The sequence below is a fragment of the Cyprinus carpio genome, chromosome A12, assembly GCF_018340385.1.
Source record: "Cyprinus carpio isolate SPL01 chromosome A12, ASM1834038v1, whole genome shotgun sequence".
Lineage (NCBI taxonomy): Eukaryota > Metazoa > Chordata > Actinopteri > Cypriniformes > Cyprinidae > Cyprinus > Cyprinus carpio.
Genome location: NC_056583.1, coordinates 19,337,553 through 19,354,370, shown reverse-complemented (window position 1 = coordinate 19,354,370; position 16,818 = coordinate 19,337,553). Strand labels below are relative to the sequence as shown.

The 16,818-nt window shown below is 35.7% G+C and overlaps 1 protein-coding gene across 1 annotated transcript in view; it reads left to right on the top strand.

The window, feature by feature from the left end:
• Positions 1–366: 366 nt before the first annotated feature.
• LOC109067211 (heparan sulfate glucosamine 3-O-sulfotransferase 3A1-like) overlaps positions 367–16,818 on the top strand; it is a 34,377-nt gene continuing 17,925 nt past the window's right edge. Inside the window, exon 1 of the mRNA XM_042768014.1 lies at positions 367–1,348. Within this exon, the coding sequence (XP_042623948.1) occupies positions 765–1,348 (584 nt within the window). The 5' untranslated portion in view covers positions 367–764. The remainder of the gene's footprint in view (positions 1,349–16,818) is intronic.

Here is a 16,818-nt window from a genome sequence, read left to right as displayed (position 1 = left end):
TCGTGTTACTTTTAAATGTATTAATTTATTTGGTGAGTATGTTGATGATGAATCTACACACCGTATGTTGATTTCTCTACAGCCACCTTGCGTAAACAACAAACCTGCATTTGGCTGGATGTGGCCACGGGAGCTGAATATGATATTTGCTTTTAACACGAGCGTGACCGTTCCTCAGCTGAATTGACAGGTGGGCGGAGTCTGCCCTACCCATCCTGCATCCTATTGGTTACAGGCATGCAAATTACATGCGCTCGGGAAAGGTTTTTGAAACCTGATTGGACCGCGACATGTCAGTCACTTCTGGCAACGCCATTCTGAAGTTAGATACAAGGCACACACGTGTGAGCTACTAGTGCAATGAAAGTTCATCAGAATTTCACAAATCTTTAGACGCAAACGCTGGATTAAAAAAAAAATAAAAATCTGGGATTTTGGCTTTTTTCTTTTTCTTTTGGCCTCAGCTATTTTTTCTGTATAAATTTGGATTAAAACAAACTATCAAAGAAATAATTCACATGAACTCTTCTAACACAGCAATTTAAAATTCGCAATAATCTGTTTCTTAGACTAGTAAGAGTTTACATAAGGACAAGGGACTTTACATATGCGCGAGGGTTTCTGGAAAGCGGCGCGTGCGACCTCTAATCCACCTTTGATGCTCTCAAGCTCCAAACTCTGCCTTATTTTTTTTTTTATGGCAAGACTGTATAATGCCAGTATAGCATGGCTGTCTCTACAACTAATGCCATCCCTGGACCGACATGGCATTTAGCCGCGTCTTTTCGGACCCTCCATCCAAGAGCATCTTTAGGACCTTCGCGGTCATGTTGCTGTCTATACTCGGGTCTGTATACTTTCTCCACTGCCTCACGGAGCGATGCGGGACCTGTATACGCACAGAGAGAAGAGAAACGGGTCCGGTGGAGGGATTTTACGCCTCGAAACTGAAAGATTTTGAGTCGCTGAGGAGAAAGAGACTTCAGAAATGGACCTCCACGAGACCTCTGGTGATGAGGCACCACAGCTTAATCCAGCGGCTCGAAAGGGTCAGTGAAGAGGATCTATCTGAGCTTGAGGCAAATAAACACATTTTTCAGTCAAACGTAAATCTGTCGAACTCTTTGGATGTAGATTTGGAGCCGGGGGGCTCGTATTTTGATACAGGTAAACTGAGCGCGTTAGGTGAGGGCAGTAAGAAGCTGCCTCAGGCGATCATCATCGGCGTGAAGAAAGGAGGAACGCGCGCGTTGCTGGAGTTTCTGCGCGTGCATCCAGATATCCGCGCTGTTGGAGCGGAGCCGCACTTCTTCGACCGTAACTATGACAACGGACTGGACTGGTACAGGTAAATTACACATGTGCCCAGCCTACACGACAGTTTGAAAAGACTATAAAAGAATTATTCATTATCTTTTACATCCAATTTAGTTAGGCTAAATGTAACAATGAATTGGATATTATTTATACAATAATAATAAATAATTTATTAGTAGTTGTATGACTATTGTTATTTAATTTAGCTGTAGCGCTGGTGTATCGTTTTGTCAGTTGTTGTGAAAGGTCAACACGTGTTTTTCAAAAAACTAAAATAAACCAGCACACACAAGCTAAATTTAAAAAAGTTACTTTGTAAATATTTAGCATTTATAATAACGTACTATATTTTGTCATATTAATAACATTTTTGTTTTAATAGACGGAAAACTATTTGTGGGGTTCAAATTCTGCTCATTTAAATAAATGGAAATTAAATAATAATAATAATAATAATAATAATAATAATAATAATAATAAAGCAAATATCTAATGATTAAATAATTCTGTATTAGCAGTATTAACCCTGTATCTTTTTCCTAACCAATTGGTAGATCAGATTAAAAGTGTAAAAACAGTCCAGATCTGATTTGCGCATTTTCTAATCCATAAAAATCTGACCCTCAGTGTCATTAGTAAACTATCTCTTGAACCTTTTTGGTATTTGGACATCAAATTAAAGTGAGAACACAAGCTAAAAAGTATCCTCACAATATTGCACAGCACTGTTTGAGGTAAATATTAGTAATTATAAGAATGACATAAAAAGTGCAGGAAGCTACTATTTCACTCACTAAGAAGATTTCTAAGAAAAGAAAAAAGATCCCTTAAAAGAAAGATATGCATTTCCATCAGAGTTTTTACTATTTTTTCTCATTGTTTCATGATTGTATCAGGAAATTGGCTTATGTTAACTTTTCAACTAAGGAATGAAGAGTCTATACGAGTCAATGGAAGTGTGAGACACTGAATGAAAGTGCATTTTGTGCTGTTGGAGATAACAGCAGCTTGTCTTTTGCTGCTCAGTGTGATGGGCCATATCAGACATCACAGCTCTGTTATTAGGAGGGATTATGGCCATAATGAAAGGTTACCTGTCTGTCTCCACAGGTATATTTCACCGACAGATTTAATCAACATACCAGGTCATGCAAAAGTGCAAAGACAAACTTGCCCTAACACTATCTTTCCCACCCCTCTCTTCTTCTCTGATGGATTTCTGGACTTCCTTCTGCTGAAAGTATAGATAAAAAGAAACAAATAAATGAAAACAGAAATCCTTAAAAGCAGTTACTCCATTAAATTAATGTGCAGTCTCTCTTTTCAGCATCACTCTTTCACACATTCTATTCATCCTTTGTACTTTGTTAAATTCCTTGAGGATCGCATCCATCCAGAAGAGCTGCCAGGAGTCTTGGGAATGCGACACAAGGCTCAAAAAACAGGCCTGGTAGTTGTAACCACCCCCTCACCCCCCATCCTTTAGAAAGGGAATTTAAAATGACACAATAAAACTCAACAACTGCAACACCAATGTTATTTGCTAGATAACAACATGTGCTAGATTACTCATCCATTTACAGTATGTCTGCATATACTGCATGTATACTTTTTTAAACACTGCAAATGCGTTTAAAAAGTGCAGCCCATCAGGTAAAATGGACAAAAGATGAATTGAATAACTAAGCTGGCAGAAAATGTTAAGAAATGTGCTTGAGCTAAAACAACTGTGAAAGGCTGTCAACTTTCTACAAGACAGGAAAAAATAAAGAAATAAACTAAGCGGCCAATGATTTTCTCTCACTCTCTTTTTTCAAATGAGCTGAAAGACATTTCCTGAATATATGCACAAGACGTGACAGTTTGATGGATCTGTGCCAGTGTCTTAAAAATAAAGAAAACAAACATAAAATTACTTTTGCGGCATAAATTCTCACCCTTTGTCAAACCCCCTGGGAATAATTGCGTTTCTCCCGACCTCTGAAGTTATGAATGGGCTCTGTTTTTTCTCTCTCTCTCTCCCTGCACTAATCACTGTGTCCAATTTGCTGGAATTATGTGACTCTTTTCAGGCTAGGCTGTGAATGTTTAAACACAGAGACTTCCATCTGCAGGGATGAAGGTCCTTTGTATGTCGTAATGGCTGATACGGAGACTGAAGGAATCACACAAATTTGCTTCTCTGTGGGAATATGAAACGTGTGTGTGTGTTTTGTCAATTATTAAGTTGCTCGTGTCCAGTTGGTCATATTGGTGGTGCAAAAAGTCTGAAGAAAAATCTCAGAATGATGCTGTGCTGAGCATTTTTGCTATACTGTTTTCAGCAGTTTGTCATAGAACAAAAGCTACATAATGTAAAAGTAATTGTAGTGTTGCCAGACTGCATGTGCTACTACAAATATCAGTGTTGTGGTTGCTTGTCAAAACATTACTCTCCAATCTGCAGTCAACATTGCAACATTGAAATCAGACATGCAGCCAGAACATCTGTGAGATGTAAAACGTTGAATATTAAATTATGATTATGAGTATTAGCAGGCTTTTTATTTGGGATTTTTAAAAATAATTTACAGTTCATCAGCTGAATGTCAGCTTAAACAAAAAGTTTCTCTGTCTTGTGCTGAGACAATGCCACTTAAACCCCAATGCTTTTGTTGTCAAAAGTTTTAGGTTGGTATGTTTTTGAAAGAAGTCTCTTATGCTCACCAGAGCTGCATTTATTTGACCAAACTTAAAAACAGTACTATTGTGAAATGTTATTAAAATTTTAATTAACCGTTTTCTATTTGAATATATTTTAAAATGTAATCTATACCTGTGATGGCAAAGCTAATTTTTCATAAGCCATTACTCCAGTCTTCAGTGTCACATGATCCTTCAGAAATCATTCTAATATGTGACCTTGGACCACAAAACCAGTCTTAAGTGTCAATTTTTTCAGATTTATACATCATCTGAAATAAACAACTGAATAAATAAGCTTTCCATCGATGTATGATTTGTAAGGATATGACAATATTTGGCCGAGATACAACTATTTGAAAATCTGGAATCTGAGGGTGCAAAAAAAATCTAAATACTGAGAAAATTGCCTTTAAAGTTGTCCAAATGAAGTTCTTAGCAATGCATATTACTAAACAAAAATTAAGTTTTAATATATTTACCGTAGGAAAATTTACAAAATATCTTCATGGAACATGATCTTCACTTAATATCCTAATGATTTTTGGCATAAAAGGAAAATCTATAATTTTGACCCATACAAAGTATTTTTGCCTATTGCTACAAATATGCCCCAGCGACTTAAGACTGCTTTTGTGGTCCAGGGTCACATATGTCGATTCCATTGTGTTGCTTCTTTTTATTTAATTTTTTCTGTAATATTCTTTGATAAATAGAAAGTGACATAACAGTAACACAACATGCAAAAGTCTTTACTGCCACTTTTGATAAATTCAGTGCATCCTTTTTAAATGAAAGTATTTACTTATTAAAAAAGTTTTGAATGGCAGTGCATATATTAAGTTTTACAATGCATTGACAACTAATGCAGGGCCAAATTAACCATATAAACAATTACACCACATGCAGAATTGTGGAACATGCACTGCAACATCACCTTTGAAATATCTTTGAAATATTATTTTGTTTTTGGCATTGCACTAATAATCATATGCACGCAATTAGTTTTGTTCATAAATTACTTGGGCCACTTTACTTGTGGTAAATTGCATACTTCCTTTTAATTATAACATTGTTTTATATGCAAGAAAATTAAGTAATTACACATCTGGAGAGCCGGTGCATATGTATGTCTTTGCACTCTAAACCCCTTGGTAGCCCCTGCAGTGAGGGCTTCTCTCAAGTGGATTCAAGGAACATATATCAAAGCATAGGCACTCAAACTACATTAAAACCTCTTTAAAATTCAGGCTAGAAAATGTGGAAAGAATCCTAGGCCACACATCTGAAGGACTTTTCATTTGTCTCCTTTAACTATCCTAAGCTAAAGTTTGCAATGTGCAAATAAACTAGTTAACAAAACCTCTGTTGACTCCAAATGTCTCTGACGTTAATAGTATTCTAAGCAACAGAGTTTGACTTGTAAAGCTGGTTTGTGATTAAGTGGGAAGCAGGCTCTAAAACACACCTCTGTTTGTAGTTGGTAGACTCATCTCTCATCACAGGTGTTGTGGAGAAGTTTTTGGAGGACCTGTGGAGAAGCTGGCTGGCCATTTGGCAGAGGGTAGTGTGAACTTCAATGAAATAAGGGGAATGTTCTTGAGCAAAGAATGGCACGGACCCCATTTTTTTGTACATGGAACATGGTGTTCGCTGCACACTGGCGGACACAGCAGTGGCAAAGGAAAATAAATTCCCTGTGTTAGTGGAAATATGGACAGATTCACATGAGTACAATAAAAACTGACAGTCAGTAACGTATACATGTGCATTTAACACACTATTTCACATTTTGTCTGATGGAATATTTCAAACAGTCTGCACCCAGTATGATTTCATTAGCATTTATAGATATCTGTATGTAAACTAATAAAAATAAATGTTCTTTAATTCTAAAATGTTTTTCACAATAAGAAAACAATGTTCTTTAAAGAACTGGTTATTCTTTGGGCAATAATCATACTAATAATAATATCGGATAAATACCAATATCCCACTAATATGTTTCTACAAATTTTTTAATAATAATAAAAAATTAAGATATATCGTTTGCAAGGAATTTAATTATCATCAAAACTCAACAAGTATGGAAACTCACCTACAACTGAAACAAAAATCAAAGTTAGGCTTTTTGTAAATGCAAAAAAAAAAAAAAGCATGAATTCTATATCTGATAAGAAAAAAAACAATGGAGCTTTATTATTAGAAGCTTTATTATTAGGAAACATATGCATGCATATTTAGGGTTGCCTCACTCACCTGCTTGAACACACACCTGCATGTGCTTTATTAGACTATTGTTTTCTATCTGAGCCTGTCCTGAGGCAAGTTGTACTGTAATGTTGTAGTGCTAGGATGACATAAGCCAGCTGGGACATGAGATCACACTGAACAAAGAGATCCCTGTGCGTGTGTGGAGGCCTTTGATCTGGTTTGGCTAGGGGCATCACTGTGACATGTTCGCTCAAGTTACTGTGAATACACTGAGAAACACTATCATCTCTCTCTGCAATTCTTACTCAGTTTAGTAGACAGTTAAACAGCATAATTACAATTTTCCAAACACTTCTAGATAATTGCAGGTATTCTGATCACATTTCGTTTAAAGCATTTATGACTTTCCCTTGATAACAACACTGTTACCAGTGTAAAATTGCATGTAATCATGCTCTTTGACTAAAATGGACTAAAAGTGGATTTTGTTTATTTTGTAGAGCAGTATGCCAATGACTATAGCTCAAGCCAAGTTAGAGCCTTGTGATTTACAACGAGACACTGAGAGTATAAATGTGCTTGTTTGCATATGTGTACGGACGTGGGTCACAGGAAGGTTCGGACCTTTTATGTAGGTCATGTTTTGAGGTGAGAGGGGTCAGTAACTGGATCTGTAAAGTGAAGGATTTCATGAGGGTGAAAATTAACATCAGGGGTGCAACTGTGTGAGGGAACTCAAGAGGTCTTTTAACTCTTGTTGATGGAATGTGTGAGCATGCAATCTGATAGACTAGACTATGTTTGGGTACGGCCAACTAGCTCATGATGCAATAGACATTTTTATATATATATATATATATATATATATATATATATGTTTATTCATATATATGACATTTATTATATATATAGATGTCACAATGAATCATAATGTCATAATTGGGTCATGATTATAACTGTGCCAAGCAGGAGAAATGCTCTCACACATTTTGCTTCACTTTTCTTCATTAATGGTTGGATAAAATAAAATAATATAAATTATTATATTAATGTACGCACTTATTGAAACATACTGATACAAGTATCTATAATATAAATGTATACTGTACATGTATCACAATGTATTATATTTACTATATAATATTTTATGCAGCCCTAATACTTGCACAGTACTGCCACATATTTTATACCCTCACGCATGCACACAAACAAGGACACATACACACTTGCAACAAGTGGCTTATGACATTCTATGCAGAACACACATTGTGTTAACCCCCTCAAACACACACATGCAAACACTCTTAAGCAGCTGATCCCCAGAGCCGTTTGGGGGGCCAGGGCACAGTGCTGGCTGTCAACAGCTGCCTGAAAGGCATTCTGGGAATCCAGCCCCCAGTGGGCACTGAAGAGAGCAAGCAGGTGTAGACTGCTCCCCAGACACCTTCACACACACACACACACACACACACACACACACACATACCCACCTGATGCCATTATCTGCTGCAATTCCCTCACAACCTGAACCCAAATCAGCAGAACACATATTTGCAACTTTCGGCACTAAGATGAGAGCAAGTGGGCTTTGATAAAAAGTGGGAAATGGGATTGACAATTTGCTGGTTACAGATCACAGAGAGCAACTCTAAAGCGTGAGAGATGTTGGCCATGAGAGTGACTGGTGTGCATACACAGATGGGAATGCAAGGGATCGGTTACTCACAAGTCGGGTGTCACCACTTGTTTATGTTGTTCGATTTGTGCAAGCTTTGATCACGAGAAGACAGTTAGGGACTATTTTCAACTACAGAGATGGTGTCTAGGCGACTTTTTATGTTGTTTGGCACAGCAAAGAAGTGTATTAAGACACTTAAACATCCAAAAGCTTCATCCACGCCACCTCTTGAGACCAGCCTGCAACAAATGATTCATCACTTAGAAGAAAACTTAGGGATAGTTCACCCAAATTAAAGACAGTCATCATTTACCCACCCTCAAGTAATTTCACCAAAAATACAGAAAAAAATAGGTCTGTGCAGCTGCCTTTAACCATAAAAATATGTGGGTCAAATTGACCCGCAAACAAAATAATTGTAATAGAAATTTTGTACACAAAACACATCAGTGTGTCAACACATTGTTTGCATTTTTATGACCTTAAATGTGGAAAAAGTCACAAAATTTTAAGGAGAACCTCATAGGCTACCCAGTATTTCAGACAACTCAAAAAATGGGTCAAACTGACCTACAACCTAATGCAAGGGTAAAAAGTGGTTCATACCACTCGTGCAGTATATTCTGCGTCTTCTGAAGTAATACATGTTTGGAACAGCATGAGGGCAAGTAAATGACAATAGAATTTTGAATGTGGGTAAATTATCTCTTCAAGTGTTTACATTTGCAGAGATTCAGCTGGTCATTTAAGGTGACATGAGCAACAGTTACTCACGTGATCCACCTTCTAAAACAACCAACCAATAGTAGCACATGGTCACATGGCAACTTCCATTAATTTAATCTCTGTCAGTGCAAATACAACCTTTACTGATTCTTCAACATGTGAATTACTGCATGGCCAGGCAAAATTTATAGGAGACAACAAGTCTTGATAGCATACATTAACAGCAGCTGTGTGTGCTCTGTCTTGTTTTGCCAATAAAGACATCTCTTGAATATCTTAATCTATAAGTGGAGGCATTTTATTGCCACAAAATTGTGAAACCTCCACAGATAAACAGAGCAATTTATTCAACAACCTCTTAAGGGCATGTCTGCGAATGCACATTTTAGTTTATTTGTTCTGGACATTGTAGAACTACACTGGTTGATGTTTTTGTATATTTTAAAGCAAACTAACCCAGAGCGGTTCTCAATGTATCAACCGAAGCAACTCAAAACTTCAGCACTCGCAGCAATTAAGTGTCATTTCACCTTCCTGTGCACAGATTCCTCGCTCTTTCCTTAGAAAAACCTTGAAAGTGGTAGCAAAGTGTTATCCTGTCATAAAGAAGCTGAAATAGTACACCAAGCACTTGGCAGTAGAAGTGCATGTGGGTTTATGTCAGTGCAGAGCCTGCAGGAACAATGCAAAAGGAGTCTGACAATATAAAGGAGCCGTTGATGTTTGTGAACTAGACCCAACAGCACTGAATAAAACTACCCACAAAAAACAACAATTACAATAGATCAATCCTGCAAAAGACTACATGCAAGCAAAGCTGCCGCTACAGTGAGCCAAAAGACAGTATTAGAACAGACACAAAGCGAGAGAGGGGTGTTGTTGGTAAATGATGCATGGCAAGAGCACATACGTGTTACGGGCCTCAATGGGGCAGAATGGTGGAATAAACACTCTCCGTAGCATGATGAATTTGACTTTCCCAGCTCACAGGCAACAGCTTTATCACAGGAAAGGGAGACAGCAAATTTTCCACCCAAAGACAGACATGAGAGAGAGACAAACCATAAAATAGAGCAGTAGTTCTTTTGCCATTCTGAAATAACTGTTGAAATGAGCAAAATCAACACTTTTCCAGCATGATTATATTAATTAGTAACATTTATTATTTATCAACTTAATCATCTGGTGAAAATGAAATTCAGACCTATTATAAGTACTTATTCCATTCATGAATCCAGCACAAAGGCCTCTTTTAAAATGCATAAGTCTTTTCTTGCATTTTTGGCATACTTTGTTCCTCAGCCACATTTGAAATATTATAGCAGCTCTTTTAAATTATAAGTTTGGACTAGTGTTGATGTGGTTCCTATTGTTAGGCGTTTAACGCTGTGGGTGTTCTGAAAGCTGCCGTGTGTAATGTGTGTGTTATCTTCCCATGTGACCAGTGCTAGCAGTACAAACCAGGCCAGTTCTGTGGTGTCCCTATGCCACTGTGAATCAGAGAGAAAACAAGACAGAGAGAGGGGGAGAGAAATGTAGAGAAATGCCAAGTGAAAAATGTAATTGTGTGTGTGTGTGTCAGCCCAGTTTAACCCTTCTTCTCTACTTGTGCACTTCTGCAAGGCCCACAAGTTCTGAAAGAAAAACAGAGAAACCAAAATAAATAAATAAATAAGCGCATCTAGAACAAATCTATTCACAGCTTCTTTAATGCATTGATGGTGCGTTCATATAATATCAGAATTACTGTAATTATGACATTCCAAAGTGTAAACATTTTTTTAATTCTTTGTTTCACAATCTCAAATTGTATTTTTCTACTTAACAGTTTATGATATAAAACAATTAAAATGGCAGCAGCTTCAAAAGATGAAGAAAAATATGTAGCAACCTACATTTATTATTATATTTTATTATAGCTGATGTTACCTAATGTGCTTTCTTAGTTCTTCAATATTTTAAAAGTGAATATATCTAATTAATGTATTTTAAAAAAAATCATTTATTTCCATTTATGCATTTAGCTGAGGCTTTTATCAAAGTGACTTACAAAAGAGAAACAAGTCGTTCATCACAGAGGCAACAATATTCACAGTATACAATGCCAGATTTATAATAAAGACAGATTAGGAAGCACTGTAATAGAGGTAAAACAAAATACAACAAATCTCTTAATTTATTGTTTATTAATTTTTATTAAAAAGCATTTAAAATATATTTTTTTACCATTACAAAAGCCACACATAGATCAGTCTTAAGTTGTGTTTAGATTGTAAGTATTGAACACACTATAAATTCAGCATTAGACAGTACTATCACTGTGTTCGTGTTCAAGGCATATGGTTTTGACTTTAGAAATGAATTTGGAAAATCTATCATGTCATTTGCCGTCTAATCCAGTGTTACAGAAACATGCAAGAAGACCCTTGTACAGCACAGCTCTAGTAACAGACACATGAGGGTTGGCAGTCTCAGCACAACTGGGCTGATCTCCTACACAAACACAAAAAACAGAGAAAAAGAGAGACGTCTGTGGTAAAGAAAGGCATCATACCTCACATATGAATGCTAGACTATTTGTATTAACCTTATTCTGTGGTAAAAACTCTCAGGTGGCCACAGCCTCTGTAAACATACAAGCACTGTTTAATACTGCACACGGTGCAATAAACCACATTTAAGGTGTTTGTCTGAAAAGCGAATAATCCTTACCACAATACCCATAGATTTATGAAACAAAATTAGCAGGTTGGGATGTTCCAACATTCTTTCCTTTGTTCTTAAGAATTCCGCATACATTTTAAAAGATGATCCCTGTTGTGATTTAAAGAGTCTCAGAATTCCCTGCACACTTTTCACTGGACATGTTTCAGGATCCAATAGATGTTCTTAGATGTGCATATAATTTACCATCTAGACATATAACATGAGCGGTCTATGTGCTTAGCATATGTTTGTTGAATTCATTCATCCTCTTTATGAATATACGTTCAGCCAGACGTAAGCTCACCCTACTAGTCAGTACGGCAAGCAGACAAATCAGTCATCAGGAGAGAGTGACCCGCTCTGGCACCGGAGCACTGATGAATTAAGCCCGCCGGCAGAGCTTAGCTATTTTACATAAAGATATAGTGTAGGCCTCTGAACGGCTTGTGATGGATACTGTAACCACAGGTCCAGTAATTTAATGAGTCCCAAACTGAACACTTCTAATTGCTAACGGAACCAGGCCTGACTTGCCATTAAACAGTCTGGAGGAACTCTGACAGAACACCGTGTCTAAGTGATGGAGGAGAAGCACTTCTTTGTGTTTTGCTTTCTTGTTCGTGAAAAAATGGAGCTTGTATGGGGCATTGATTAGGGTCAGAATAAAGTGAAAAAAAGGTGCTGTATTTGTTGAAAAACAGAGCAAGCAGGACAATACCAAAGGGAAGGCTTAAACACTAAGACTGATTTCTGCTTACTTTAGTTACTGGGTTTCCACATTTTCTGTCCAATGAATTTCCATGATTTTTCCAGTCATTTCTTAGTCATGGATTTTTAGAAATCATTTTCCAGAGATCATACTTACAAAATCTAAAACAGTTGGAAAAATGTATATTGAGTATAGACTTTTCCATGATTTTTTCCAGTAATTTGAGATGGCTAATAAAAGCTTTTTAAAATATAGATTACAGAATAATTTCTAGCCTAAGAAAAAAAAAATATATAGACTATAGAAATGGCCATGACTTTTCCATAACTTTATAAGATTTTATTAATTTCCATGACATTTCCAGTCATACTTCTGAAATTCCCTGATATTTCCTGGTTTTCCAAGTGTATAATTTCTGCACCACAAACAAAATTGCTATATTATTTACTTATTTATTCATTAATTTGAGTATCCCTACTTTTTTCATGTAACAACAACATGGGATGGGATTACCTGTTTGTTGAGCAATGGAAGACAGGGGAGTGTTTCTGCATTTTACTTTCAGTGAGGCCAGAAATATTACTTGACACTTGTAACTTGCATATTTAGCATGAGGTATACTGTACACAGCTGTTCGAAAGTTTATTTATTTGATCAGTATAATAACATCAGTAATATTGTGAAATATTATTACAATTTAATATAACAGTGTTTTTTTTATTATATTTTAAAAGTAATTTATTCTGTGATGGCAAAGCTGAATTTTCAACAGTCAATGTACACCAATCCTCATTGCCGCAAAATCCTTCAGAAATCATTCTAATATGCTGATTTAGTGCTCAAGAAACTAAAATAAATAAATCAATAAATAAATAAAAACCTCATTGGCAACCATAGTGTAGTTATAAACTACTACATCTAGACCCACACTGCATTAGATTGAAATTAATTTCAAATTTCTCATTTGTCCAGCGGAGTCAAACAAAAATCAGACAGAAGCCACTAGCTTTTATGACCTCTTCACGACCTCACCTACAAGCCTTGAACATTTAATAACACTCAGACCATGCACTAGTATAGTATATCTGTGTCATTCTTTTGAGAGTGAGTGTGACAGCATATTTAAAGAGCCTAGACAGATGAGACAGGAAGAGAGTGTTTTTAATGGCATCATCCCGAAACAAGACACCCTGAGAACTGCGATGCCTCTGAGGTTCTTTAAATCTCTCATTCCTTCATCCTCTTAAGAGACACACCCTTCAGCTACTGTCCCAAATAATGACGTTTCCACTGTATCTGGTCAATAAAAGTAGTAAGTACTTGAAAAACATCTCGCTGTTTGAATGTTGACTGCAATTAACTGTACAAATGGTCTCAAAAAGTATTTGTACATTTTAGCCACTTAAAACAAAATTCTGAGTATTATTAACAAAATATCAAAATACAACAAAATATCAAACCAAGTGGTATTTATTATACAACAATATTCACTTATACTTTCACTTCAAGAAAAATGTAATGTATTTTTAAAAATATAAAAATCTAATTAATAATTAATTTGATAATTAAAAATAGAGCTAAAAAGAACAGAATATAAAGAGAATTGAGATAAGCTTAAGATTCATGATCTTTCTGATGCCACTTTCTTTTCTATTTTGTTATCTAATGCACTGAAATACAAACATGTCAGCCACTTGCTGTAAATCATCATGCATTACTGCAGTGCTGAGAATGATCAATTCATGAGGCAATGGTCCTTTCTTATCTGAATTAGTTTATCAAATTCACATAACTCAAGTTATATTTAGCCATAGTCTACTGGAAGTATACATTACTCCTCATTTAATCTCATTTTATCCTCCTTTTGTTCAGAGCAAGAGACCATTGGGAAAACAGCTTGGAAGAGTGCTGTACAGAAATACAGAGATTTATGCCCCCATTTAAAAATCTTTCAGTCAGATCACTTCCTGTTTCCTCCAGGTGTTTACTGTACACAGGCAGACCACCACTGTGGGAAACTTATTTTCATTTGCTTATCACCTAACTGAGGTCTCCCAGAGTATCTGCAACAACTATAATTCCATTAACTATTTTGAGACATTTTATTAACACAAATGAGGCTTCATGCCCTCCAACCACACCTAATGTCACTAAGCAGTACACAAACAATCACACACATTAATGCTCTGACGTCTGGCCAGATCGGACCATGAGGGCCTCAATAACTTCCTTTGTTCAGGGGGAAAGAAAAGCAGATGCAGAAGTGCTGTCTAGTTACTGGTGCTTCCAGTCTTTACACTATCACTAGAAAACCTTTAACCTATTTCTATGGACATGAATGATACCTCAAATCATACAGCTTATTAAAATGTTTCTTTATGTTTATTGTTAAGTGATCAGATATATGATTTATACATGGTGGGTTATAAAACAGGTGAAAAAAAAATCTCATAGACTTACACTGAAGAAGTGACCTCAGCCAAATCCAGAGACTTGACGTGAGTTCTTAAAGTGACATAAAGCCAAGTATAGTGACCCATATTTAGAATTTGTGCTCTGCATTTAACCCATCCAAAGTGCAAACACACACAGCAGTGAACACACACCCGGAGCAGTGGCCCGGGGAGCAGTTGGGGGTTCGGTGCCTTGTTTAAGGGCACCTCAGTCGTGGTATTGCCGCTCTGAGACATGAACCCACAACCTTAGGGTTAGGAGTCAAACTCTCTAACCATTAGGCCACGACTTCCCTTTCTTCTGATCTATCCCAGTGAGCAACTACCCAGAATACCCTTGCAACACCCTACCATCCAGAATACCTTAGCAACCACATACATCACACTATCACTGAGGCGGCGAGTTTTGCACGGATAAGAAAATCTGTAATACAGAATCTTTCATACCTGCTTCATTTCTTTTAACATCTGGAGAAATTTAAACCTCTCATGGGTGTGTGAAGGAACAAGGCTGCTCCGAACGCACTGTTCAAAAATCTCAAAATGTGCTTAGCCTACACAACCGTGAGACATGAAATGATGCGTTGTTAATACTGCAGTGTATTCCATTAGAGAGATAAGTGAAATATGTACTGGGATGGCTGTATTTTTCTGTGCTGATCTCAGAGACGACACATTTGTTTTCATCAGAGATTCAGTTATTCTGCAATAATCATTGGAATCTTTCTAATCTAATTCTTCTCAATAATTTGGACGACATAGCTGAGCAATGAATTTAATTTACACAGGGACTGGAGAAATATAATATCACAGAGGATTAACAATGTGATTCTTTGATGGAAATGTGCCATTTGAAACTCTATATATATATTAGGGGTGTGACGAGACACTTATCCCACGAGATGAGACACGAGACCGGGTTCACAAGAATGAGACAAGACAAGATTTTTAGACGTTTTTAAAGAAATCCTCAATGATGAAATATATAGGGGAAAATAGTCTTTTATTCAACTGGAAAAACGCAAAATGCAAAAAAATGTAGGTGCATTTTGAAATCAACTTGCACTTAATGAAATTAAACATCTATTTTTATGAATTTTATGCAGTAATAACATGTAAACACTGCAAAATGTTTTGCCACAAACTCAACAAAAAAATTATAAATAGTATAAATAAAAATTAATAATAAAAAACGCAAATATCCCTTTAAAGTGGAAGTGAAGCAGTCAGTCAAGATGACATTATTTAGTAAACTGATTTCCACTTTAATATATATATATATATATATATATATATATATATATATATATATATATATATATATATATATATATATATATATATATATATATATATATATATATATATAAATATATATAGACATATAATAAACATGATTTGAATGTATCCGTTTAAAAGAATAAAGCAGTGGTTCCCAAACTGGGGTGCCTGGCAAGGCTGAGAGAGTGTACAGTCAACAGATTATTTTGCAATAATTTGGAGCATCCTGTTAACCACAGGTGAACATAAAATATCTTACATACCACTACTGGTGAACGAGCCAGTGTAATGCAAATATATCTGAAAGGTCTGACATATGCCAATAGTATGAGGATATCAAACATTTTCGAGAGACCAGTCGGATCACGAGATTTCGTCACACCCCTAATATATATATATATATATATATATATATATATATATATATATATATATATATATATATATATAGGCCACAGCTGTTAATTATATATATTATATATAATTTTTATTTTTTATTATTATAAATTATTGTTTTTATATAATGAACTATGTAAAATCAAAGCTGCCCAAACCATTTTTTTGTGATCACTGCAGTTTTTATGGATATATGCAAACCCTTTCAGCATTATGTTACAGTTCTAAATTGATAATATATTACATGTTGGGTAGGACACAGAATTTATAGTTTATAATTATATGTATTACAACTAAAACTATTAAAAATTGCTTTTGGTAACTAAAATAATTTGTACTCTTTTATTTTTACCAAACAATGAAAGTGAATAGGGACAATATCTACAAAAATGGCACCAAAAATGAAAAAAAGGATATATATACACACACACACACACACACACACACACACACTGTATATAATCTCATAAAAGTGGTCCATAAGACTGTATGCACTTTAAGCCATTTGAAACCTTAGCTTTGTCTGTGGAAATTTTAAATGTCAGCTCTCAAAATATACATAACACACTCATGGCAATTCATAACTTTTTTAGCATTTGTTGAATTGGTGGCTAAGTGAAATATGAATTTGTACCTTTTTGTATGATCTGCTTACA